This window comes from Cricetulus griseus, chromosome 2, assembly GCF_003668045.3.
Source record: "Cricetulus griseus strain 17A/GY chromosome 2, alternate assembly CriGri-PICRH-1.0, whole genome shotgun sequence".
NCBI classification, from domain to species: domain Eukaryota; kingdom Metazoa; phylum Chordata; class Mammalia; order Rodentia; family Cricetidae; genus Cricetulus; species Cricetulus griseus.
Window position 1 is genome coordinate 265297973 of NC_048595.1, and position 24967 is coordinate 265322939.

Sequence of the window (24967 nt, forward strand, 5' to 3'; positions counted from 1 at the left end):
GGTCACACAAACGCTCATGTATGCAGAAGGATGGCCCAGTGTGAGCATGCTGGGTAGGCTCAGGTGTTGGACTCCCTGAATGCGGTTCTAGGTTCAGCAGCAAGTTTCTGTGTGCTCGGCCTTCTTGCCTGTGAAATGATGATGGTGGTACCTACCTCAAAGGTCTAACAATGCTGAAGCAAACTTTGGATCTATGTTCATTGCAATTGAATGGATTTTTGTAGACTTCATTGCCTGTTAGTGAGACTCAGATCTGTGTGTGAGGAGGCAGAGAGGAGTCTCATGCATTGTCATAAGACTGGCTCGGGTTGAAGTGCCATCACCAGATACAGACCCCACTGGCATTTGGAGAAAATTGAGTATGAGCTGAGCTGGGACCGTGGAGTATTTCTATAGCCTTCAAGAGAGCACTACACCCGGGGCCCAGAACTCAGACCCCAGCTGTCGCTAATCCTGCCTGGGCTGTGTTCTCCTCACCCAGAAATGAGGCTCACACTGAGAATTTCCCGAGCTGGTGCCAGTGACTGTGGTAGTGTTTGGCATACAGAAGTCTTAACGTTTGTCTATCTGTCCAGTTCCTCAGTTTGTCTGATAAGCCAGGGCATAGCCCCAATTTGATGCTGCCTTGCTGGCTTTTCTTTAATAATCTTTCACCCAATAGTTAAGTACCATGGAAGAAACCCTAGTTTGAAGTTCAAAAACAAACAAAAGCCAGAACCAGTGAAAAATTGAAAGTGTTTCAGTTCCCAGGTAGCCCCCTCTTCCTGTCCCAGGCAATGCAATGTGGGTGATAAAGCAGCTCTCACTTCTTTCTCTGAGTTGCTGGTGGAGCCCTAATGCACACACCCTGATGTTCCACGGACATTACCTGGGATAGCCATATATTTGGTCTTGTTTTGAATTAGGCATCAGGAAAAGTAGCTATGATTTTTTTCCCTCTGGACACAATGAGAGGCCCTTTGATATCTTTGTAGTATATGCAACATGGAGGTGATCTGAGCTCTTTGATTATAATTTCCAAGAGCCTCAGGCTGACTAAAGCTGCTCAGTCTTGGAGCCCTGGCTGGGTTGTGCCTTGACCAGAAAGTCCCTTCATCTACATGCCTGTTTCTTTAGCTGGGAAGTAGGGGTGGTGATGATGATGATGATGGTGATGATGAGAGGTACCAGAAATGGGAATGAAGCCCTTAGCACACTGCTCTTCCAAGGAATAAGCCCCTAATGCATGATCTACTCCCTCAGCAAGGTTCTTCCTTCACTAGTAGGTGACAACTGCTTGTTGGGAGACAAGAGTTCCTTTCTGGGTTTGCAGTCCAACTTGCCATCTACAAATGAGTGTAAGGATCAAGGTATGATCTTATTGCTAAAACTCTTCTGGATAAAACGTTACTCTTCTGAGATCCCAACTCAGGGTTCAGCACAAGAACACAGGGCAGCAACCACGCCCTCTGCACACAGGGGCAGCAACCATGCCTTCCATACACAGGGCAGCAACTGTGTCTTCCATACAGAGGGCAGCAATTGTGCCCTCTTCTGCACTGGCACCAGAAAACAAGATGAAACACTGGTCTCCAGCACTCACTGCACAGGCCTCTGCTTGCAGGGTTCTACTGGCCGTCATCTTCTAGCATTAGGCTGGTGGGATCAAAGTGCTTCCACTTGGCCAACACCTTCTGTTCCAAGGGTACTCAGCAATTCTTACAATATAGCGTAAGTGGGCCACAGCAGCTGCCTCTGAGGAACCCAGAGCATGGGAAGACTGTCTAGTAGAAGTCACTAAAAGTGACCTCAGTCATTTTAAATGGGAGGCACAGGATCCTGGGGGAAAGCCACCTACTGTTCTTCAGGGAATCAGGCTGTGTATAGGTTTGTGAAGTGAGCCTTGAAAGCAGGGATTATAAATATTTATAATAACGATTTCCCATGTATTGAGACTAGCAAATGAGGCCAATAAAACATGAGCCCCACTTTCAAAGACTGTGTAATAGAAAGGACATGGAGAAGTCCTGCTGGACAGGCAGTGTGGCCTGCCTGACATGAACGTGAATACATTTCGGGAGAAGGGAAGCTCTCAGCAGAGACTGTGGGAATTACCCAATGGCAGAAAGAAAAGTCACTGGAGGCAAAGGCACAGGACATTGGCTTAGAGTAGGGCTCTCAAGTCAGACACTGCTGTAGATGAGGTTGGCCATGGGGAAGGAGTAGGTGGGGTGGGAAGGCTGCTAAGCCTCAGCTGGGCCTGTGGCTCTGGCATCTATCTCTCTACATACCCCTGGCTGTCCCAGAACTCATTATGTAGCCCAGGCTGGTCGTTTTTCGAGACAGTGTTTCTCTGTGTAGCTTTGGAGCCTATCTTGGCACTCACTCTGGAGACCAGGCTGGCCTCGAACTCACAGAGATCTGCCTACCTCTGCCTCCCGAGTGCTGGGATTAAAGGCCTGCACCAATGCCTGGCCCAGGCTGGTCTTGAACTCACAAAGATCTACCTGCCTCTGCTGGGATTAAAGGAGTGAGCCACTACTCACCACTGTTCACCTGCAAATTTAAGGATGTCAAAGTGACTCTTCCTGAGGATGTCAGCAACTTCAGCCAGGTCAGATGCAGGTCTAGTGAGGCTTGCAATTTACCAGTTGTGTGACCTTGGGTGGTAACTTAACCCACTGAGCTTTTGTTCCTTCTTCCTTGACAAAGGAAAACAGGCTTTTCCTCCCTGGTTGCTACAAAGAGGAAATGAGGATCCCATTCGTGTATTTAACACACACTGCTTCTTGCTTCCATAATTGTTCTAGTTCTCTTTGTATGTGCTGTAACAGCTTGAGAGGGGGACACATTCAGAGAACACCAGTATCAGCAGGGAGGAAGGAGGAAAAGGGCACCGGTGGCTAATAAGATGCCACAGACTCTTCCTGTGGGAACAAAGGTACCTTTTGTTTCCAGGAGGGTCAAAATGTTTGCTCAACAATCTTGGACGACAGACAAAAGCAAGATCAATATCCTGGATGCCTGTCTCTATGGCCAAGTCTAGATACATAATGCTATCAGGGGCTTTGACCCAGACAGCCACACAAGGTGCCCTGGGTCTTGACATGTTTTTATCCTCACTAGGCCTGCCACTGTGGAGTTCACATGGAGTCACTTTCATAAATGTAACCTTCAACTGGAAACCTGCAAGAGCCTTCCAAGCTCCGGAAGAGAAACCAGGCTTCCAGACTCCATGAGCTGGCCACTTGGAGGTTCAGTCTACAGTGTCTAATATATTAATGAACATTTGTTTTTGACACACTAAATCAACTAGTTGTGGGATCATGGACACCATCTGCTTTTCTAAGTTTGAAGTTTTGTTGTTTTCAAACATAGAATCTGAGGACTGGATTCAATTTACACTCATTAGAACCACAATTGATACATGTTTTACCTTAGGAATCTCCTGATGTCTAACTCTGCTGTTTTCAGATGAACCCATACCATCTGTGCAAGACTGCAACCAAAGCCCCATCCCCATGAACCCATGGGGAAAGAAGGGTGAGGTGGGGTCAAGTGGGGGTGATGGGGTGCAAAGTGAGTGGAACCCAAGGCAAGGGCTCCTGTCTATCTCATGCCACAGCTTGACTCTCAGGTCCAAAGTCTTAGAGCTGAGGCCAGGACTCAGGCATGAGGACAGCCGAGTTTGCAGACCCTGGGGCTTGCTGTGCACACACCATGCTGTCCACAGTGCTCACAGAGGGTAGCTGGCCCTGAAATGGCAGTGTGGTCTACGGGCCACAGAGATGCTTGATCCCCAGTGGCTTAGGCAGGGCCATGGGATACTACTTATTTAAAAAAACTGTTTTCAGGGACTGAGGGAGCAAGAGTGAGTACTTTCCACGACAGAGCAAATAACAACAATATTCACAATAACGAGAAAAGCCGAATAAGCACATAGATGTGTGCTGTTGTTGTTTCTCAGAGATTTATTTTTGTCTGATGAATCTGACACCGCAGGAAAAGGAGTACCCAGAGGGGCTGCAGCTCCCTCACGGGTGGGTTTGGTGTTGGGCTGTTGGCTGGTTTAATTTGTTGCTGGAATTTTTTTTTCATTCCCTTTTATAAATCTCTCCCTGGGCTTGTGAGCACTCCCTCCCTCCCGCCTCCCTTCCCCTGCCCCCCAATTTCATGTTTAAAAAGCGAGCTTGCTCGCCAGGTGTGTCCCCCAAGCTCTCACAGCTCTAATAAATAAGGAGCACCTGTAAGACAGTAGCCTGACTCGACTGTACAAAGGAGAATATAGAAATACAGTATGTACACCCATCCACGGCCCCAGTGCTGTAAGCAAGCACGGTGACACCGGCCCTGCCTGCCCTCCCGACTGCCACCCTCCTGCTGAGGCTCCATGGCCTGGAGGGGTGGGGCACCTTAACCCCTCCAGAGGGAACAATTGCTTTTATTTGAGTTAGTAAACAGATACACTGAATCACAAGGTGATTTCATTTGATTTTTTTTTAAGGTTTTCTTCTTTTTTAAAATTTTTTTCTTTTCTTTTCTTTTTTCTGTACTCATCAGACTGGGGCACTCCACAACTGTCTCACCAACTCAGTGCCAGTCCACATGTTCTAGAGGACTTCTGGACTCGCAGCTACAACTGTACAAGTGCACACAAGAAAATCTACCCTGTTACCCTCCACCCACTGACTGAGGATCGAATTGCACATTTCTCTTAAGCATGACAGGAGAAAGCAAACAGTGAAACAGAATCCCGGGTGATCTTTCTCACTTTCCCTCTTGTTTTCATTGGTTCGTCCATACCATTCTAATTATCATGAAAGGACTCTGCGTATAGAGAGATTGTCTCACTGACTTCCTGGATCTCCGAAAACCATCAGGGTTGAAATTTCATCCGAGTCTTTCCTGACGCCCAGCAAATATCCCCCTCGGATTATATTACACCTTGAGGGCATTTTGGTCTTCAGTTCGACACTCTTGCTCTGTTCCCAAATGGGGCGCTATTTAGGGGCATTTCAAGAGAAAGCTGAGAAGAATAAACATTTACCAGTTCTCTTGGCATTCGGTCTCTGTAAAACCACAGTATAAACTATCCATGCTGCTTCTTACATCTGGCAGATCGAAAATTAAAAGCCATAAAAGTGTAACACTGAAAATATGGCATCAAAAAGGATAAAGGTGGCCTTTGTAAAAAATAACATGAAAAGTATATTAGCCAATAAAATATTCTACCTCTTCATTTAAAAGTGCATCGTGGGCCGGGGCAGAGATGAGTCTGAAGCTTGGGGACTCCAGGACCATCCCTTCTCCTCACCAAAACGAGAACAGTTCTGTTTCTAACCCATAAAAGCAAATCACAATTCTTATCGTAGCAGCAAACCACAACAGTTCTTAAAAAGATTTAAAAAGATTCTTGTTTTCCAATCCCTAACATCTTCTGGCCTCAGCCGTAGAACCTTGAAGATGGGTGAGGAGAATACCTACATTGGTCCTTGTGGCGTGTTGGTAGTGTTAGTTTTTAACCAGCGAAATCCCTAAGTTCCTCTGGGGACAAGCAGAGATGGAGGGAGCAGGAATGCTGGGCCCAAGCTTGGTGGGTCAAGACGTGCTGGCTTCCCTGGCCTAGAGGCCACCAGGGAGGGCTGCTTCCTCCAAGATGTTTAATGACAGGAAGCTGTGTTATTTGCTTGACTTTTAGCCAGAGGGGGGTGGTGAGCTGACCAGCTGGTGTCATTGGATGGCATGACATGATATGCTCCACGCCCTCTCTCCATGCAAGGTACCCTGGGAGCGAGTGTTCCTGGGAAGAGATGAAAAGGGGCCATGAGAATGCATTGGACCAAGTCTCTACCTACCCACCCGCCTCCTCCCACCCTGCCTAGCTGTAGAGAACCAGTCCAGAGGGAAAGAGCTGTAGCTCCCAGCATGCATCAGTTCTCCCTCAGCTGAGTTCCAGAGCTACAGCCTCGGCAGCGTGATTCCAGAGAGCTTCATTCAGTCTGCTCAGGATCAGCCCTGCAAGCTCTGTGAGCAACTGAAACTCGAGCCTTTTTAGGAAAACCATAATGAGCATGATGGACCACGCCCTCCCCCAGGACCACAGCATCCTTTGCATCGAGCCGCTTTCAGCCTCACAGGACCACATGATTAACCAGCAGGAGGTCTTTTGAGTCGCCAGGGTCACTCCAAAACCAGGAAAGGTCACAGAAGACCCCAGATGTGCAAACGTTATTGCTGTCACTCACATATTAAATCTGGTGTTTAGGACTGAGGTCTCCGAGAGTCACTATTAGTAAATAAAGTCATACTGGTAGAGAACACATGCACACACCCATCTCTTCAGAATTTCCTATGGAGGTGACTAAGCTGGAAGAAATGGCTGCCCCCATCTGGGGGGTCTTACCTGTCAAAGGCAAGCCATCTAGAGCTCTTGACATCCATGTAACACAGGAATACAAGATGCACAGACAACAAACCACCCATGCCTGGCGAGGGTGGCCTGAGGGTCCAACCCGTACTTTCAAACTAGTTCCTGGGGAATGCTATCCCTACATTCACCACATACTTGAGGCCCCACCTCTGCATCCTCATGGGTTCTGTGGTTTGCTACCAAGCCCTTCATCTGAAGCACAGCGTCTTGAAGAGCCAGGCATTCCCAAGCAGTAGCCAATTAGAAGCCTGCCCTGCAAACTGTGACATCCCTGAGGGCTATGCCTGGGCTGTCTGCTTCTCTCCTCTACATTAGCTGGGCAGCTAGTCATTGGTGTTTCACATGTTTTCTCAAATGAATGAGCTAAGTAGCTGTCTTCCACAATGTCCCCAAAGAGGCCCCCTGCCAATATATGTGGTTGTCAGAAACTTGAAAGGGTAAAATCCGGCAAATGTGAAGTGGTAACACAAGACTCAAACATCTTCACAACCTTAGAAATTATTCTCAGAATAGTGAACAAATAATTTTACAGAGCTGATACAATGTTGGAGTCGAAGAGAACCCAAGAGATAAAATATGACAATTCCACTTTATAGAAAGAGAAATAGAGGCTGTGGAGCCCACGAAACCCACTTAGGGTTGCAAACCAAGATTTTAGCATGAGAGCAGGGAGGTCAGCTGCCTGCTGGGAAGGCTGAGTAGAAGCCCATGCTTTAAACCCTGCTGTTCAAATCCTGGTGTTAATGGCATGATAATAACCATCAACCAAAAACAAGGTTTGACATTCTCAGTGTGCACGGCAGGAAATGCCTGAGTTCCCCAAATCACATTAAATCACCAGATCCGTGTGCATTTAATATGTATATTAAATAACCAAAGTGAAAATGCAAAAGGCCACAAATATGCAGCAGGGGTAGAATTACAAGGCCATGGAAATCTTTTCATTTGGCAGAGGCAGGTTTGGATATGGGGATGTTTACCTAGGGATACAGAGTTCGTATCCCCCAGCCCTCCTTCCTGTCTGGAGGATGAGACCCCCCAAAAACCATCAAGAAATGGGGGCACATCAGAAGACACAGGAGATTAAAGAATTGCTGAGCAATGAAAAGTGGATTAGAAGACAGGGTCACTTCTTCTGGGGACACATCTTTTGCTCTGTCAGGCACAGCCTGGTCACTGCTGAGGAGGCAGGGAAATATCCCCACCTCTGGGCCTGGAACCAAGAGTGACCACATCTTGGAATTGAGAGGCAGGGGTGGGGGTGGGGGGCAGGAGGTCCAAATTTTTTCTTTTAAAGGGAAAAAAGGAAAAGGAGTTTTAACATTTTCTTCCAGTGACTGGGAGACACCACCATTTTTAATTGTTGCAACTGTTTGTTCTATGATGTCTATAGCATTTTTCTTTAATGCAATCACACCCAAAATGTGTGTATGTGGTGGTGGGGGGAATATCTCTCAGATAAATGTCTTTGTATTCAAATCACCATTGGACAAAGACCAAATATGCCCAGCATCAGCCTATGTGGAGAAAATGTCTAGGCTTTCATAAGAGACTGGGAAATCGGGCTTATAATGAGAGCCATTCTGGAACCTTAAGTACAGCATTTGCCATCCCAAACACTATAATAATCATTATTATTCTCTGGTATCTATTATTGTCTGGTAAATAATATGTGTTTTCCCCCCAAGTTCCAAAGGGTGCAGCTGCATGGTGTTCTATTTTTTGCAGCCCCAGGCCTGCTGCTTTGCAAGTCTACTTACATAGAGCTTATTTTAAGAGAGTGCGAAGGAGACCATGCGTGCCCTTCCTTTCTTCTCTTGGCACACTTGCATACCTGGGACATCCCCAAAGGCCAGAGGGTGGCAGTCTCTTTCTGCTGGCAACTTTTGAGGTGGGGGCGACATTAAAGTAAGCCTCCTCAGTTGGTTCAAGTCAGCCCCCTTATTGGTGACACAAGCAATGAGCCTGCTGTTAGTGACAAGGGAGCAAGTGTGGGCTTCACTTTGCTCGTTTTCTTTGGTAAGTAACACATGGAGACTTCAAGAGCAGGGAAGAAACACCCTTAGAGACTTATAAAGTGGTCATGTAAAAAAGCTAAAGACCTTTGCCACCCAGAGGACTTCTATGGAAAACCTGTCCCCAGTATCTAAACATCATCATCTGCACAGAGTGGAAACTACGAGAAACAGGAGAGGCAATCTGGCTTGCCCATCCTAGCTGTCTGTGTGTATTCCCACATGTTTCTCACTGGCCCTTTTGCTGAGGGAAGCCTGAGTGGCACTCTCTACAGTGTCTCTTATCCCTGCTCCACCCTGGGCTGATTAGGGGACCTTTGACAAAGGTCAGTACCAAGTAAATAGCTTTGCAACTTGAGTAATTGGATATTAATCTGTTGTCATTACATAAGGAAGGTGCCCTTTCTGGATCTTCAAGTCCAGAGTTTAAGAGTTTTTTTGCTCTGTGGACATGAGTCCCCATATACACATGTGTGTATGAGCAAACACACTCCTGTAGCAGAGATTTCTGGAGTGCCTCTGAATGCAAAGGATTCTGGGAAAGGGCCCATACTTATACCTTACAGTTTGCATTTTTTTTTCTGAATAACAGGTTTGTCTAACGGCAGGATATCATCCATGTTCCCTGGAGTCAGTCTCTCTCTCTCTCTCTCTCTCTCTCTCTCTCTCTCTCTCTCTCTCTCTCTCACACACACACACACACACACACACACACACACACACACACACACACACACAGAGCAGCCCATGTGTTATACTGTGTATTTCCCATATACAAATCCTAGAACTATCATGCTTGCTCTCTCTGGCATATGGGTGGCCAGCTGTCTTCAAATTCCATACATGCCTTCCCCTTTTACCCAGAATAGTGAAACAGCCTCTCATGGAATGACAATTGCACACTAAACTGGTTGAGAGATACCCTATCCACCTGGCAAGTTCATGGGGGAACCATTATTGAAAATGTGATTTTAATTACCCATCTTCCTTTGCCACATAAAACTATTCAAAGGGCTAAGAGCAAAACTGAATCTTGACAATGGTGAATCCTTTTAATACTAATAGTCTCAAAACATGGTCGTTCTCACCTTCACCACTCTGATTTACGACTTAAGAAGCATGTTACTTTATTTTAGAAAATTTCCAGATGACCACTCCCAAAAGTAAGTGTGGACCTGGAAAAAAATGGTGTCATTTTAAACCCAACAGTTCCAGGCTGCCCTTTATGTGGTGTGAGATGCCATCTTTGTCCGGAAGCATGCCTCTTTCAATCTAGACTAGTATCCAAATTCTTACTCTAACTTTGTTTTTCAAATACCTTTGTAATTTGCATAATCAAAGTCTAGTAGGCCTGTCCTGTCTTGCTTATTGATAAAGCAAGCCCCCTGTTGTCTGTCATATTTGTTCCCAGGTGTCTAAAACCCCATGGCATCAACCCTGATAGGCAACACATGCCCATGCCAAGCCCGTTTGCCTTTGCCCAATTATTCTGGACCTAGTAGAAATCCACTCACTTGAGCACTGCCACCCATCACTTATCAGAGTTAAATACAGCCATTACATGCTGGCAGAGGCTTCACTGTTTATCTGGGACAATAACGAGTCCCCGAGGACAGACTGCTCTCAGGTAGCAGCAGCTATTCTGGGACACTCACAAGGGTAGAACCCTGTGGTCAATGAATGGTGCCGCCTGCAGCAGCTGATAAACTCTGAGTTTGATGCCAGATAGGGGTCCTTACCCATCGCAGCCAGTGCTGTACAGCTTGACCAGACTTTGCCAAAAAAGGCTCTCCCACCTCCTGTATCAACCATGGCTGTGTGACGACTTTTGAAATGGCTTTTAAAGGTTGCACATTTTTAATCTTTGAAATGGATGCCATCTCTTTTCTTATATATCATTGAATGAAAATAATTGAAGAACAGCCCTTTTTCCTAGAGGGCATATAGGAGTCAAGGAAAACTGGCTTAGCCCCACACTGGCTTCTGGGTTGCAACTTCATCACTCACCTTTTGGCTCTTACAAACTACTGCTCAAGTATATTTACTTTTTAAACCAAGTGTATTGCATCTATCTATCTATCTATCTATCTATCTATCTATCTATCTATCTATCTATCTATCTATAAAATATATAGATAGCTATAAAATATCTATCTATCTATCTATAAAATTTTTGTTTTTCAGAGAGTCTCATGTAGCCCAGGCTGGCCTTGGACTTGCTATCTAGTCTCTTGCCTCTACCTCCCAGTTTATGTGCAACACCACACCAAGCTGAAAACAAGTGTATTTTGTCCTTATTTCATTTAGGCATCTGCTTCACACAGAAACAACGCTGCCAACGCATGGATGATTGTCTTCATTGTACAGACAAAACAATTTGCCAGGAAAGTTAAGGAGATGACCTGTTTGGGGTCACCAGCTCCCAGAACCCCCAAGTCCACCATCTCCCCCCAACCTCAGTCCATGATCTCTTTGCTTTTGTACCTTGACCATCGAGGAGGTAGGTCATGTCTGAGCTGGAAGGACCCTGAAGATACGCACCCTTTAGCTCCTTTGCTTTGGCAAACAAGAGATCTGAAATGTTCTCTGATAAGAAAAAGGCATGTTTTCATTCAAGTCCCATCCAATGCCCATAACTGGCTGAAATGCTTTCTTTGGCCAGCCTACAGCTCTGCTCCCCACTCCCTCTGTGATTGTCTGAGCAGGTGTCACTCTGTCCTTGCAGCATATGCTAAATTCTAGATGGACTGGGTGAGTCCTCTGAATTTTACTGCAGGATCTTGAGGAAACCCTTGCCAAAACTCTACCTTGGACAGATGCCAAGGCTTAGCTTGCTCTCTCTGTGTTATCTGAACATGGGCATTCTAGGTGACATATAAGGGACACTGAAGTAAAAAAAAAAAAAAAGTAGCTATGTGTGGCCCCAGGACTCATGGCAGACTTTAAGACCTTAGGTAAGGCTTAGAAAAGCAATTTTCCCAGGCTTTATTTATTCTTTATGACCAGTAGCAGAGAGGGAGAAAGGCTCAGATTAGTGAAAACAGCGCTGTAAAAAGAGCAAGAAATCGGATTCCCTCTCTACCCAGCAAGGATGGAGCATGCGGTTAATGGCAGCTCAGCCATTTTCCTCAGCCTCGAGCCCCTTGAGCCCAGATGTGCATTTATGCCTGATTTTTCCCTGAAATAAGCTGCCCGGTGTGAGACTGCCATGCAGGGGGTGGCGAATGTGGCCCTGGTCCTTGGCCGGGGTATGTAACGTAAGCAGCCTTGTCAGATCCGGTGTCCTGGAAGGAAAGAAAGGCAGACAAGGACTCAGGTCCTACATGACCTTGAACAGTCCCATCTTGTCTCAGCCTATACTCCAAGTGGCATGAGAAATCGGGTGGGTACTTCTGCTGTACCCTCTCACGTCTGAGCATAACATCACGGAAACATCTGTCTTCCAGAGCACACTCAATGACAGATGTGCTGGACTGCAGAGACACCAGGCAGGGTTTATAAGAAGCTCCGAGCCAGGGAGCTCACTGGTCCTGATGGCTCTATGAGGTGGGGGCCACTGCTTCACTTTTATGTATGCAACATATCCAACGGCTCTACATGGAGCAGACCCCCAGCACTATTTACTATTGACACAGAATTGCATGCAATTACATGTAATTTATTGTTACTAATTTTACTCGCTGGGCACCTACACTTTTTACATGTTCCCTCACCCCTCACTGAAATCTTGTCCTGACACACCAAGGGAGCTCACAGAGCTGAAGTCACGTCTCCCTCCTAGTACACGGATCCTCTGAGGCTTGAACCACAAATCCATGCTATCACCTCCCATCAATCCCAGGAGTCTGCTTTTGCCACATGTAGAGGTTCCAGGTCTACAGCCTGTGAGGTGAAAATAGATAAAGACATCACTAACAAATGGCTAGACTCCTTTGACTCAGTTTCCAAGAAAATGTCTGTAGGTGTCTGAGAGTTAACAGCTCCACCCTGCCCTTCCCCAGAGCCTTCTACTGCCCTTCAGACCGAGGACAGAAAGCTGGGTATCCCTGCAATCTTCCTGGCCCGCATCAGGGAAGCCTCTGTCTAGAGCATTCCTGACTTCTGCACTGCCCCTAATATTCTTAACTCCCCCAAACAAATTAAGACTGCCAGACAAGATCCCACATCACGCCTTACTCAGCTGACCTCAGCTCATTGTTGCTGGGGTACAGTGGGATGCAGAATGTCTGTTTCCATGACAACCTAAGGCCCATCAGCATACCCTTTATTGGTTGCAGAATGCCTGTTGGCTGTATGATTACTGTCTACCCTGAGCCATGAAACCTACCTGGGATAAAGAAAGTTCTCCACTGCCCTGCTATGATGGCTTCATATACAAGACACAGACATGGCAGCCAATGCCTCTCACCCTCTAGTGATAACACCTGATGCAGGTAATTAGCCTGTCATCAGGATTCCAAGATCAGTGAGGCCAGTCTTCTGTTGCTTCCTTTCAGTCCATGTACAGTGGCTAAAGTAATTTCACTCAAACACAGCCCTCATCATCATTCCTCTGGCCAGATCACAGTAATTATAATCACTACCACACCCAGAATCAATCCTTCCACCTCCTGTCTCCCATCTCATTCTCCTCATGGCTCTCCTCCACCCTCTGTGGTTCAGTCCTTTGCCCGAGGTACTTGTGCCTTGACATCTGGCTGTGCCTCCAGCCTGGCCCACTAGCCTCTGTCCTTTCTTGGGTTAAGAAGCCAATTGAATTCATATACTTTAAACAGTACCATCAAGAGACCCTTTTCATTGAGTTGTTCAATAATGCCCACTCTGACTGTCCCCAAGCAGGAAGTTAGAACAGCAGGAACTTGGCCCTGGCATCTTCTTCCATGAAGCCCAAGTTTGCATACTGTATTGGCTTGCATGTTCTACATGATACCTCTAAAAGTGGCCTTGGCTCTTTCTTGCTTCTTAACTCTCCAGAAATAAGGACCCCCCATTGCCCCTATTTTTCTTTATTTCTCTATTTCCCCACCATGTTTTATTAATAGAATAACTACAATAAGAAAGCACTAGACATTGCTAGTAGGAAATGGGTGTTTTATCTTCTGGGGAAATAAAGATTATCTCTGAACAGTGAATAAGCAAAAAGAATTGCCTCCCTCTTTTGGACATAACTAGGTGTTTACTGTGCTTTATGGAGTGTAATATATAAATTAAGGATTTATAAATATCAAATAAAGGATTTTTAAAGGTTTTACTCCTGGGGGCTGGGGATGTTGCTCAGGTGGTAAATGCTTGCCTAGCATGCATGAAGGCTCAAGTTTGATGCCTAACACTGTATAAACTAGGCATACCGTTACACTTCTATAATCCCAGCACTTGGAGGGTAGAGCCCCAGGGATCAGAAGTTTAAAGTCACCCTTGGCTACATAGAGAGTTTGAGGCCAACCTGGACTCCATGAGATCCTGTCTTGAAAAACAAAACAAAAGGTTATTATTTTTGTACAAGACATAACACACATGCATACACAAACACACAGCCCGGGCAAACAACAAGGTGTCCACCGGTGGGTAAGAAAGGCTCTTAAAACCAGGATGAGACCTTGAGCCAGTGGCCCTAGTCTCCACGTGCAAGGTCATAGGCTTTTCCACTCAAATTTTTCATAGTTTTTCAATCAGTATTTGAGATTCACATTGCTCAAACCTTGGAGGATATGAAAATAGCCATTAAGTCCCATGTTTATGATGTCATCATATCAAATGGGAGAAATGGAGGGACCTGGGTATATTTTTGGTTTGGCAAACACTAGAACTATTTTTTTTTTCAAACGTTTGGGGTTTGGCCAAAACCAAGCCTTATTTTGCCAAGCACTTTGGCTTTAATTTTTAAACCCATGTGTATTTTAAAAGAAATTCTATCTATATGTTTCTGACTCATTTACACTTAGCTCATGAAAACCCTGTTTGGTAAGCGCTAATAGATGTCCCGGCAGGTTTATGAGCCTTCTTAAGCCTTCTTTTCCCTCCATCCTTACCAGAAGGTTGTATTTTGCTAGCCATAAAAGAGTGTGAGCCCCAGAGGCATGTGATCGGTCTACGATTTACGACCTGAAGCTTAAGTGGATTGTGAGTTTGGAAGGCATTCTCCCCTTCCTCTTTTTTCCAAACTGCCCAAACAGGCTCCGCTGGCAAAGACTTACCCTTCCCTTCCAAGTGACTAGAAGCAAATGTAAAGAATCCATTCTATCCACCAACATTTGCCCCTGAAACATTTCGGAGGGAGGTTCTGTTGCTTCAAACCCAGTCGGACACAGATTGAGACCTGACCCTCTAAGGGGAACTTATCAACCATGCTCAGGAGAAGTGAACTAAACTTGGTGCAAGTTAGAAATTTACCTTTTGAGTTCTGGGAGATGATCTTTCTTAATAGCAGACAACCAGTCCTGTTTAAGAGTTTTAACACGTTTAAAAAAAATGAATCCACTAAAACTGCATTTGAATTAAAACCAGAAAAGCAGAAGAATGTGCCTGTATGCAATGACTTTCCCCAAATCTTCCATAATGGTATTGGATACTATGCAATTACAATATTCTATGGAGATGGCTTTTGGATCGAGCACTTAAAAATGGCTTATAAATATTTAAACTATAAGCATCTAACAAGTCGTAATGACAAACTTTTACATTTAACCACATGTGCTCCAAATATCTTGAGATTGCTCTAAATATAGGTTTAAAATATCAAAAGGGCTTGTTGATGGCATGTAGAACTTTGCAGGGAAATTCAAACCTGATCATTCCTGCTCACACAACACCCAGGTTGCACAATTTTCAAAGCATGCACATATAGATTCCTTTAGCAAATGATCCTGTTACAGTCTGAATTTGTAAAGCAGGAAAGGAAGAATAAAATACAGGGTTGCCCTTTTCTCACTGAATACAGCTTAGCCACTTGGCTTCTAGCTAGTTTGTTATTGTGGGTTGTCTCAAGTGTAAGACGGTAACATTTTAGAAATACTTGGAGAACAAGGAAGCTGAGAAGAGGCTATCATTACAAATTGACAGACATGCTAGATGGGAATGCCATTCATTGTCAAGACAAAGTCTTTGGCTGGGGAAGAGAGCTGAGCAAAGGAGAGAGACAGGGAGTTTTTGTGTCTTTTGAACATTAGGGCAACTCTTATGTGAGTTTCTAAGCATGTTTTCATCTTTGACTCTTTAAACACCTCTTTGCTTTTGTTTTACCTGATGCAAAACACAGCTTGTCATTGGAGGTTTGATGAGACAACAGTGGGTACAGTCAAGTCTGGATTTGTCACAGCCCTGACTGGGGCTGTGGGAATATTGTTTGGTTCTCAGCTTCCCTCGTTGTGTGTGCAGGGCTGTGCACTTGGGCAATTCAAGAATACTTAGGTGTACACTCAGGAACTATTTGAAAGCACTAACTATTTATCCTAAGGTTTGTTTTGTGGTTTGCTTTAGCTCTAATCACCTTAAATAGCATTTTCTAAATGAACCTTAAATAATTTGTGTTGGGGCTGGACCTTCCAGAGGGCCTGGGTCCAGTTCCCAGCACCCACATGGCAGCTCACAACCACCTGTAACTCTAGTCCCAGGGGATCTGATACTGCCTTGTGGTATCCATGGGCACACTTGCACATACGTGATACACAGACATACATATAGGCAAAACATCTTTTCACATAAAAATGCATTTCTAGCTGGGTGGTATATGCCTTTAATCCCAGCATTTGGGAGGTGGAAGCAGGCAGATCTCTATGAATTTGAAGCCAGCCTGGTCTAAAGAGCAAGTTCCAGGACAACACAGAGAAACCCTGTGTTGGGGGATAAAGAGAAAGAAAGAAAAAAATACATTTCTAAAAGTTTTTAAAACATCTCATTCCCACCCCAGTGCTGGCCATGCATTTTCAGTTCTGGATTCACTCTTCCTTTTTTCTCAGATCCATGCTGTCTGAAGAAGAGTGCCTGCCACCTGGCCAGTGTTTAGGGATGCCACCTGACTGGCCCATTAAACACAGCCCATACTGAACCGTTTACCTTTTCAAGCTGCCTTCTCTTTTTGTCTGAATGAATTGCCTTCATGCCTTTTGAATCACTTAAAATAATTTGCACACACACACACACACATACACACACAAATGTATCTCCTTAGCATCAATCCACGTATGAAATGCACTAATGTGGAAATTGAAGGAGACAGGACGTGGTGCGGGAAGCAGAGCAGCCTTCCTATCCCTTTGGCAGGATCTCTGAACAGGGAGTCTGGAGAGGGAGGGTGCCGGTGTGGAGGTGAGTGTACACATGAGCTAAGTGTTGTGCCCTGGCGTGTATTTGGGCCACTTAGACACCTCTGCCACTCCATAAGGCTTGTCTGCATGGAAGTAGGTGTGAGTGACTGAATCATGATGCACAGGCAGCCACTTGCAGTGTGACAAGGGACTCAGTCATCACATCTGGTCATGCCACCTATTTCCAGGGCCCTTCTGGGCAATGTCTTGCTTGTTAATAATGGGTCAAATGTTTTCTGCTTTCCATTCCTTGGTCCCCTCTCTCTTTCTCTTTCTCTTCATGCTGGGGAACTGGCCAGGATGACTATCACTCCCAGATCTGCCCCCTCAATGCCAGCTTCACTCACCTGCCCACTTCTGTCACTCCAGCCAGCCTGTTCCCTTGGTGTCAATGGCATTTTCCTATAGATGGCATCTTCCATACTGTATAAACTCTGGAAGTTCAGACACTGGGGGAGTATCTAGTTTGAGTCTTCCTTTGTTATCTTTTCTGTCACCACAGGCCCTCACTGGGCATGGTAGCTTTAACTTTTTGTATTGTGTCACTAAGGTAATCATTTAAAGGAACCAGGCAACTGTGGCTTTGTGACATTGGGTTCATAGCAAAAAATTGCCAAAATTAAATTCTTATTTTTAATTGGATAATTAACTCAGCTTTCTTGGAGCAACAAGAAAAACTCCAGTTTGAGATATTGCTCACTAAGGATGCAAGATAATCCTTCTGCCACTTGAGCTAGAAGATGTTGGGAGTGCGCACTTACAGGATGGATGGAGTGAGTTCCTCTTGCAAGGTTGTGCACCAAATGTCTCTCTTGTCTCAATTCAGTTCTAGTACTGCTCCAGTGACAGGGTGATGACTTCATCCTGAAACACTAGATACCTGCTCACACGTTATCCATATTCCAGCAGAGCCTCACCTGCTCACACACGTTATCCCATATTCCAGCAGAGCCTCACCTGCTCACACACGTTATCCCATATTCCAGAGAAGCCTCACCACACAGTATCTAAAAGTTGCACACCAGATCCTTCCTGTTCAAACCTCTGGTACTGAGCGTATGGGCAGCCAGAGTTCACTGCATGAAACATTGCTGTGCCTCATCTTGCCACTGTGATTTCAGAAAGCTAAAGTGATCACAGTCAGCACTCCTAGGTGTCCACCTTTTCAGGTGGCTCTCTGTAGGACTTCCACCTAGAACCATGCAGCTAAGTGCTTACTGAGAGGCAGGATAACCTTGACTCAGGACTGTCACCCGGTGAATACTTCCAGTTATTAAATACTGCAGCATAAACAGCTCAGGTCTGGCCTAGGACTGAGATGTCCCATCTGTGCTGATTTCCTGTCCTCGCTCTGTGGCCTTTCTTTTCTTTAAAAGTGGACGCCCTGGTATTACTTTGACTTTCTTTCCCACTTACTTCCAGTCTGTTGTCCTGGATTTCAGAGTATGAGAAGGAAAACCGGAACCAGTACCTTTTCACCTCCACCCTTTCGGCTTCCCCAGTGAAGTTAACCCTTTGTTTTGAAGCAACATTTTGGGTATTGTCACAATGACCAGTCTAAGCTCCAAGGAGCCCAAATGACATGATCTTCCTCCAGCTTTCTCCAGATGCGAAGTGTAGCCTCTGCTGCTGAGCAGGGAGGAGCATTTCTAGAAACATGTAAGAGACTGGAGAGCCATGGGTGTATGGCTCTCCTGCTCCAGGAGATTAGAGAGAATGGAGGTGAAAGGGTTAATTCCTGGTCTTCATTTTTCCATTGCTTATTTTGTTTGAAAATACATTCTTTCCCTGGAAAACCAAGGAATGGGGATATTTGCTTTGAATGTCTTCAGAAATTTACACATGGTCACTCTGAACTCCCCGATGTACCATAAACAAGTGTAAGATGTAGGAATCTGGGAAACATACAAACAGCTATCCACCAAGCTTTCAGACAACAACAAAGAGGGACTATTCCATTTACAAATGAAATTCTTTGTGGATAGAATAGTTTGGGCAGTGTTTATACATTGTTTTCCTTATTATTCGGGGGATTTTTTTTTTCTAGCTACCGAAGCTGCAGGACTGGTATCCAGAGCTTTAAACATTGGAGATTAAAGGGAGTTTATAACTTTTTAAACATCTTCAACTCAATCAGTTCCACATCTGGGAGAAACATCTGCCCATTGAAATCATTTATAGCCAGATGAACAAACAAGAATGAATAAAGTCAGGAGGAGAACAGGGACAGAAGAATGGGAGAGGGAGGCTGCAATCTAAAAAATAAAACAATTTAACAAATGTGTCGAGTTCTTTGAGGGCAGGTGTAGCTGGCTTGCTGGTTTCACAATATAAGCTCTAGAATCGTGGTATGGTATGAAAAAGTGGACATGATGAAAAGACTGAAGAGCAATGTGTAGTTAGCTTCAGACCCTCTGTGAGCCACTCTGTGTTCTGTGACTCACGACTCAAGCAGTGGGGCAGTCTCACCTGCACCTCACAGCCTGTCTTATCATTCCTGTTTGGGTGTATGTGTGGTGACATATTCCCCTGTCGTGTCCCACCTTGCTTTTTGAGATGTCGCCATTTGCTTAACCTTGAGGTGATGATTGATTTATCTACAGTGGGTGTCCAGCAAGACCTGGGGATCCTCCTGTGTCTGTTTTCCACTGCTGGGATTACAGATCCTCCATACCTCAGTACCTCACTTTGTACATGAGTGCTGGGGATCTTTGTGCTTGTGTGATAAACACTTCATCCACCCAAAGGCATCTCCCCAGCAGCCCTTATTTTGTTCATTTGATGTTTCCATTTTGGCTTTAACTTGTTACCAAAGTGTGTTCACTATTTTGGCACAAAAGCTACTTAGTTAATAGATGTATTTTGAATTTCCCCAATCATGTGAACAAGCTGAGTTCCTGAGCTTAGAGCAAAACCAGCACTGCCTGTGCCCAGGATCAGAAGGTCCAGAGTGTGGGGGGATTATAGCAGGTGGAAGCTGGCTGGGAAGTGACATCCTGGGAGGGGTGTTGACTTACTGAAGACATGGTCCTCCTCCTTACATCTCTTGCTTTGCCTCCCCTCTGCAGCCCACAAAAACCTATTTCTGACTTTTAAAAACAGCTGTAATTTCTTGGGGGGGACCCATCATAAAAAGGATTCTCCCATCACAAGAGTTTGGAACAATATGGTCACACCATCTTCTAGAATTGGCTAAGGCCACATTAACATTTTACTAGTGATGCTGATCTACAAACAAGACCCTCACCTGATTACACATTCAGAAACATAGATCACCCAGTCATTCTTACAGCTTAGGCTTTTAATAATCTTTTGGTCTTTATCTAACTGGACACAGGGCAGTGTCCCTGTTCCTGTTCTGGTCACTTCTTACCATAGTAATGGCAGTGACTTCTTTCACTTTCCATTCTTCCTTTAATACCTTGAAGTGTGTGTGTGTGTGTGTGTGTGTGTGTGTGTGTGTGTGTGTGTGTGCTCGCGTGCGTGTGTAAATGACATGTCCCAGTGCTTTCTTGTTTGTCTTGTCACACATCAATCCATCACTCAGAGTGTTGTTGTCAAACAGATTAAATTATTTGGGCCATTTTCAGTTGAGGTGCCTGTGGGAAAGCTCATGCCACCTGTCTTCAGACTGCAGAAACTGTAGAGCTAATAGAGCTAATCAGGAAGGAATTGAGACCTTATTTCTGGTGTTCAGCTCCTACTGGCAAAACCACCAGTAGAAAAGGAGACCTCAAACCATGGTGGCTGAGAAAAGATGTTTGCACTAGGCACTAAGCCTTCTGTTCTGGTTTAGGGCTTCTACTCAAGCCTCTGGCTGTAAGTGAGGTGCCCACGTCCCCACTATGAAGATAAGACTGTGTCTATGGCTAGATAAAACAAGAATGCAAAGCCAGAAAAGCTGGTAAGTAGAGGCTTGTGTTTCATGAACTGAGCTCCAAGGCAATAAGAGAATTTTTATAAACACAGAAGAACTCAGTAGCTGGTTCTCCTACCATGCTTCAAAGGACATTCACCTTTGGAGTTCACGACTTGGGTTTGAATCACAACTGTTCTCACCGGTTAGGTGATCTTGGTCAAGTTCCCCAATCCTGTTTCTCCACTAGGAGACCGAAGATAATTGTTCTAGCATCTCTGTTTCTCCACCAAGAGACTGAAGATAATCTAGCTACAAAGAAATATTAGTGGAAAAACAGAAACGCCTGCACACACAAGTATAGAGAACATTCTTCTTGCTTTCCCTACCCCAGGCCCGCTTCCTGCCTGGGTTATAACCCTCACTGCAGGACTGTACCTGCTTTGAGACAGCCCAGTAGAACATTCTTCTGTGTGTCCCCAGACCCCAGGGGGAGCAGTGATAAGTTAAGAGCTGGGGAAGTGCCCATTTCTATTTTCCTTTCCATAAATGGTTAATATACAACTGAAGTTTTGGCTTATTGCCTGCTTGGGTAGATGGGAGAGCTCAGATTCTGAGTTTGGGTGGAGAGGCCTGAAATCAAGAATGTGTCTCCCCACTGACCAGCTCTGACTGAGCAAAAAGCCTTAAACCAAAGCTTCCTTCTTGGCAGCGTGCTTCCAATGCCTACTGGTGGTTTGGAAGAAAATGGCCCCCAAAGGGAGTGGCACTATTGGGAGGTGTGGCTTTGTTGGAGTGGGTGTGGTCTTGTTGGAGGAAGTGTGTCACTGTGGGGGTGGGCTTTGAGGTCTCTTTTGCTCAATCTTTGCTTAGTTCACTTCCTGCTGCCTACAAGTCAAGATGTAGGACATGGCTCCTTCTCCAGCACCATGTCTGCCTGCACGCCACCATGTTGAACCATGATGATAACAGACTAAACCTCTGGGAATGTAAGCTAACAATTAAATATTTTTCCTTTATATGAGTTGTCATGGTCATGTTGTTTCTTCACAGCAATAGGAACCCTAACAAGACACCTTCGTCACTAGGATTGGTAGGAGGAGTCATTACAGTGGCTCACATGAGGTCCCCACGGTCTCACAGAGGTCTGGGACTCGCCCTCAGTGGCTTAGGATAATCGATCGCACACATGGTCAGAGATAAGCCCTCCCACTTCATCAAGGTCTGTATGCAGGCGTGAAAATCACCAGCTCAGCTAGTGAGTCCCAAAGAGGGACATGGCAGGTTGGGAGGAGGCTATTTTTTAATTTTAGTCCACAGATGGGGTCCTAAGGTCATCTTGACAAGCTAGGGTAAGAGTGGCCAAGCAGGCCACCAGCTCCACCTGGGTTTGACATTTCAATACTGCCCTGCAGCCTCAGGGCTCAACATTAAGATTCCCCAAGTAATCTTTCCTTCCAACCTCCCCTCCCCTCGCATTTCAGTGGGGGTAAATTTGGTATAAACCCAATAATAATAAGAAAACAAACAAACGTTTAAGAAAAGTGTTTTCAACTTGGGCTCAAGGGCTTCAGTGATCACTTAGCTGCCCCTTGGCTGTAAACTGGTAACGATGTAAACTGGTAACCCTGCCAGGTGTCATGGGTGTAGGATCAAGTCGATGGTACCTGGCCACACAAAGTGCACTGTGAAAGAGGGAAGGGACAGGATGGTGATGGCTACATCTCGCCCCACCCCCTGCCTTCTGAGAAGCAAGGCGATGGGTACCGGCTCTTGGAGGAGCTCCCAGGTTGACATACAAACCTTTTTACTTATTCTGGTTTCTAATTCGGAGGCACCTCCTTTTGAGCGGCGGTTCCAGGTCCTCGGGGCCGGCGCTGAGCATGGGCGAGGAGATGACGCACGGCGCCATGGCAGCCTTTTCTGTGGGTTTTGGCACAGGCTGGATCACGCAGCCGGTCTTGGGCAGCATCCGCAGAGCATAGGCGTGGTCCTCGTCCGCGGGGTTATTGAGGTTCGGGTCCGACTTGTCGCCCCCCGCCAGGGCCTCCTCCCCCATCAGCTTTTTGGTCGCCTCCCCGTCTAGGTGGCAGTTGGAAGCGCAGTTGTTCTCCTTGACAGACTCCAGCTCATTCACCACGGGCTCTTCCGAGGACAGCAGCTTTTTGGGTGGCAAGGGGGGCGGGGGCTGCTCGGGCGGCGGTTCTGCGCCCTTGGCCTCGGCCGGGGCGCCGCGGGTGCCGTTCACGATGACGTTGCAGGCGGCGGCAGCCTCGGGACCCGCGGGGGCGCCCGGGCCGGGGTCGCCGGCGGCAGGCGGGCTGCAGTGGCCGTCCCTGCAGCCGCCGCAGGTCCTGCGCTCCGCGGCGCCCGGCTCGCGTTCCGCCTTGACGTGCGCATGCAGCGCACGGTGGATCACGTTGTGCAGCCGGGCGCGGTGGCCCACTGTCAGGTCGATGACGCCGTCCTGCGGGCCATGCAGCACACCGGCGAAGCCAGGTTGGCCTCCCGCGCCCGCTGGGCTGCTGGCGCGCCGGGTCAGGTCCACCACCTCCCCACGGCCGCGCTCGGCGGGCGCCAGGCTCAGAGCCTGGCCGGAACCTCCAGGCGGCGAGTCGGCCGACTTGGACGAGCCCTGCTTGGAGTCCCGTGGAGACAGGGAGCGTCCGCCCGACTTGCCTCCTGCCGCCGCCGAGTCGCCCGGGGCACTCGGAACGAAGCTCTCCCCGTTGCTGGAGAATCCGTTGGGGGGCTTGGAATCGTTGACGTGGGGAATAGGGATAGGGATAGGGATGGGCACCGGCAGGGGCACGATCACTGGGTACGGCACGAGCAGCGTGGGGGGCGGCACCAGCGGGGCGAGCGACGGCAGCCCAAAGTTCATCATCTGGGGCACCGGCATCGGGCCGTTTGGCATCATGCTTACCGGAGGGAAGGGAAGGCTGGGCAAGGGCGCGCCCGGGGGCGGTGGGGGCAGCAGCCCCGGGGGGTTTCCAGGCATGGTAGGGGTACTTGGGGGGTGGATGTGGGGCGATAGCATGGGCCGGTGCATGGGGCTGGAAGTGGGGCCCAGGTTCCTGGGGCCACCGGGCGGAGGCCCAATGCCCGGCAGCATGGGATTGGACAGGGGGCTGTTGGGGTTGGAGGCATGGTGCGGAGGCCCGCGGATGAAGGGCGGCCGGATCTGCTGTATGATCTGCTGCTCCATGAAGATGGGCAGCGGCACTGGGCCGCGGTTGGTCATCACCATGGGAGGGCTGCGAGGCGGGACGCCCAGCGGAGGTCCGATGCTAGCAGGTGGCTGGACTGAGACAGGAGGGATGCTTGGAGTCTCGCTGATGGGGAGGGACTTGGGCACTGGCGTGGGGATTTTAGTGACAGAGCAGTTGGCAGTGTCAGATGGAGAGACGGTGGTGGACGAGGATGGGCCTGGGCCTTGGCTTTGGCCAGCTGCAGCCACCGGGGAGGGGGCCTTCCTCCGAGCATCTGTTAGCGGGATATTCCAAGAGTCTGGAGTGAGCAGCTGCACCCCGGTGCCTTCTGCTTTACTTTCCATGTGAGAGTGTAATGTGCTGCACAGCCCAGCTGGAAGACTGGCCTGTGTCTCTTTGTAGAAAATGTCCATTTTGTATTGATTGAGACATTTTGCACTGCAGAACTGAAGCCTTCTTTCCCCGTCCCCAAAATCCAGGTATTCTTTTGTATGCCTTATGTGTTTACACCAGTCACACACCTACAACACAGCAATAAAAACCACAACAGGTAAGATAAGCTTTCTCGGGCAGATGGCATTCATGTTTCACATAAAGGCTCTTCAAACTTTATCATAATTTGACAAATAATTGAAGGGTTTCCTATTTAAAGGTAAATTTCTGAAATGTTCGTGCAATGATGAATTTGCCTTATATATAGGCTCTTCAAAATGGCAACAACCACAATCTCCCTTTTTTTCTTTCAAAAAACAGTATTAACAGTGTAAAAATGACTTGAAGATGGCTCTGACAAAATGGAGTGCACCTTTCCAGTACACTTGCCCAGTACACTTACTCAGTATACATGCCTTCATGGTTTCACTTACTTAACAGGCTTGCTGCAAACACACGTCTAAACAACGGTGGAAGAAATGAATCCCCAGAGAGTTCAATGGCCATGCAACATAACCTCTTAAAATTCCCCTTATCTACCCAGTCGCTCTGTGCTATCCACTGCATCCGGTAACGTGCTTGGGAAGGGTGTGCTGTGTTAACCAATAGCATAAAGCACTGAGCAGCCTTCTGAATGGCTTCCAAGGAGCAACTTGGACTTAGCCACGAAGTCTGTGTGAGGTTTAGCTCTCCCAACCTGTGATGTTGCAGCAAGCTAGAATTATTTTTTGAGCTGTTTG

General features: G+C 46.8%; 1 protein-coding gene across 2 annotated transcripts in view; it reads right to left on the minus strand.

Annotated features, from left to right (window-relative positions):
• Positions 1-3911: 3911 nt before the first annotated feature.
• Sobp (sine oculis binding protein homolog) overlaps positions 3912-24967 on the minus strand; it is a 160956-nt gene continuing 139900 nt past the window's right edge. For both annotated transcript variants that reach the window (XM_027402243.2, XM_027402242.2), the window contains 2 exons: positions 22387-24316; positions 3912-5779 (listed from right to left, as the gene is read on the minus strand). In XM_027402243.2, coding sequence (XP_027258044.1) covers positions 22391-24316 — 1926 coding nt within the window. In that variant the 3' untranslated portion in view covers positions 3912-5779; positions 22387-22390. The remainder of the gene's footprint in view (positions 5780-22386; positions 24317-24967) is intronic.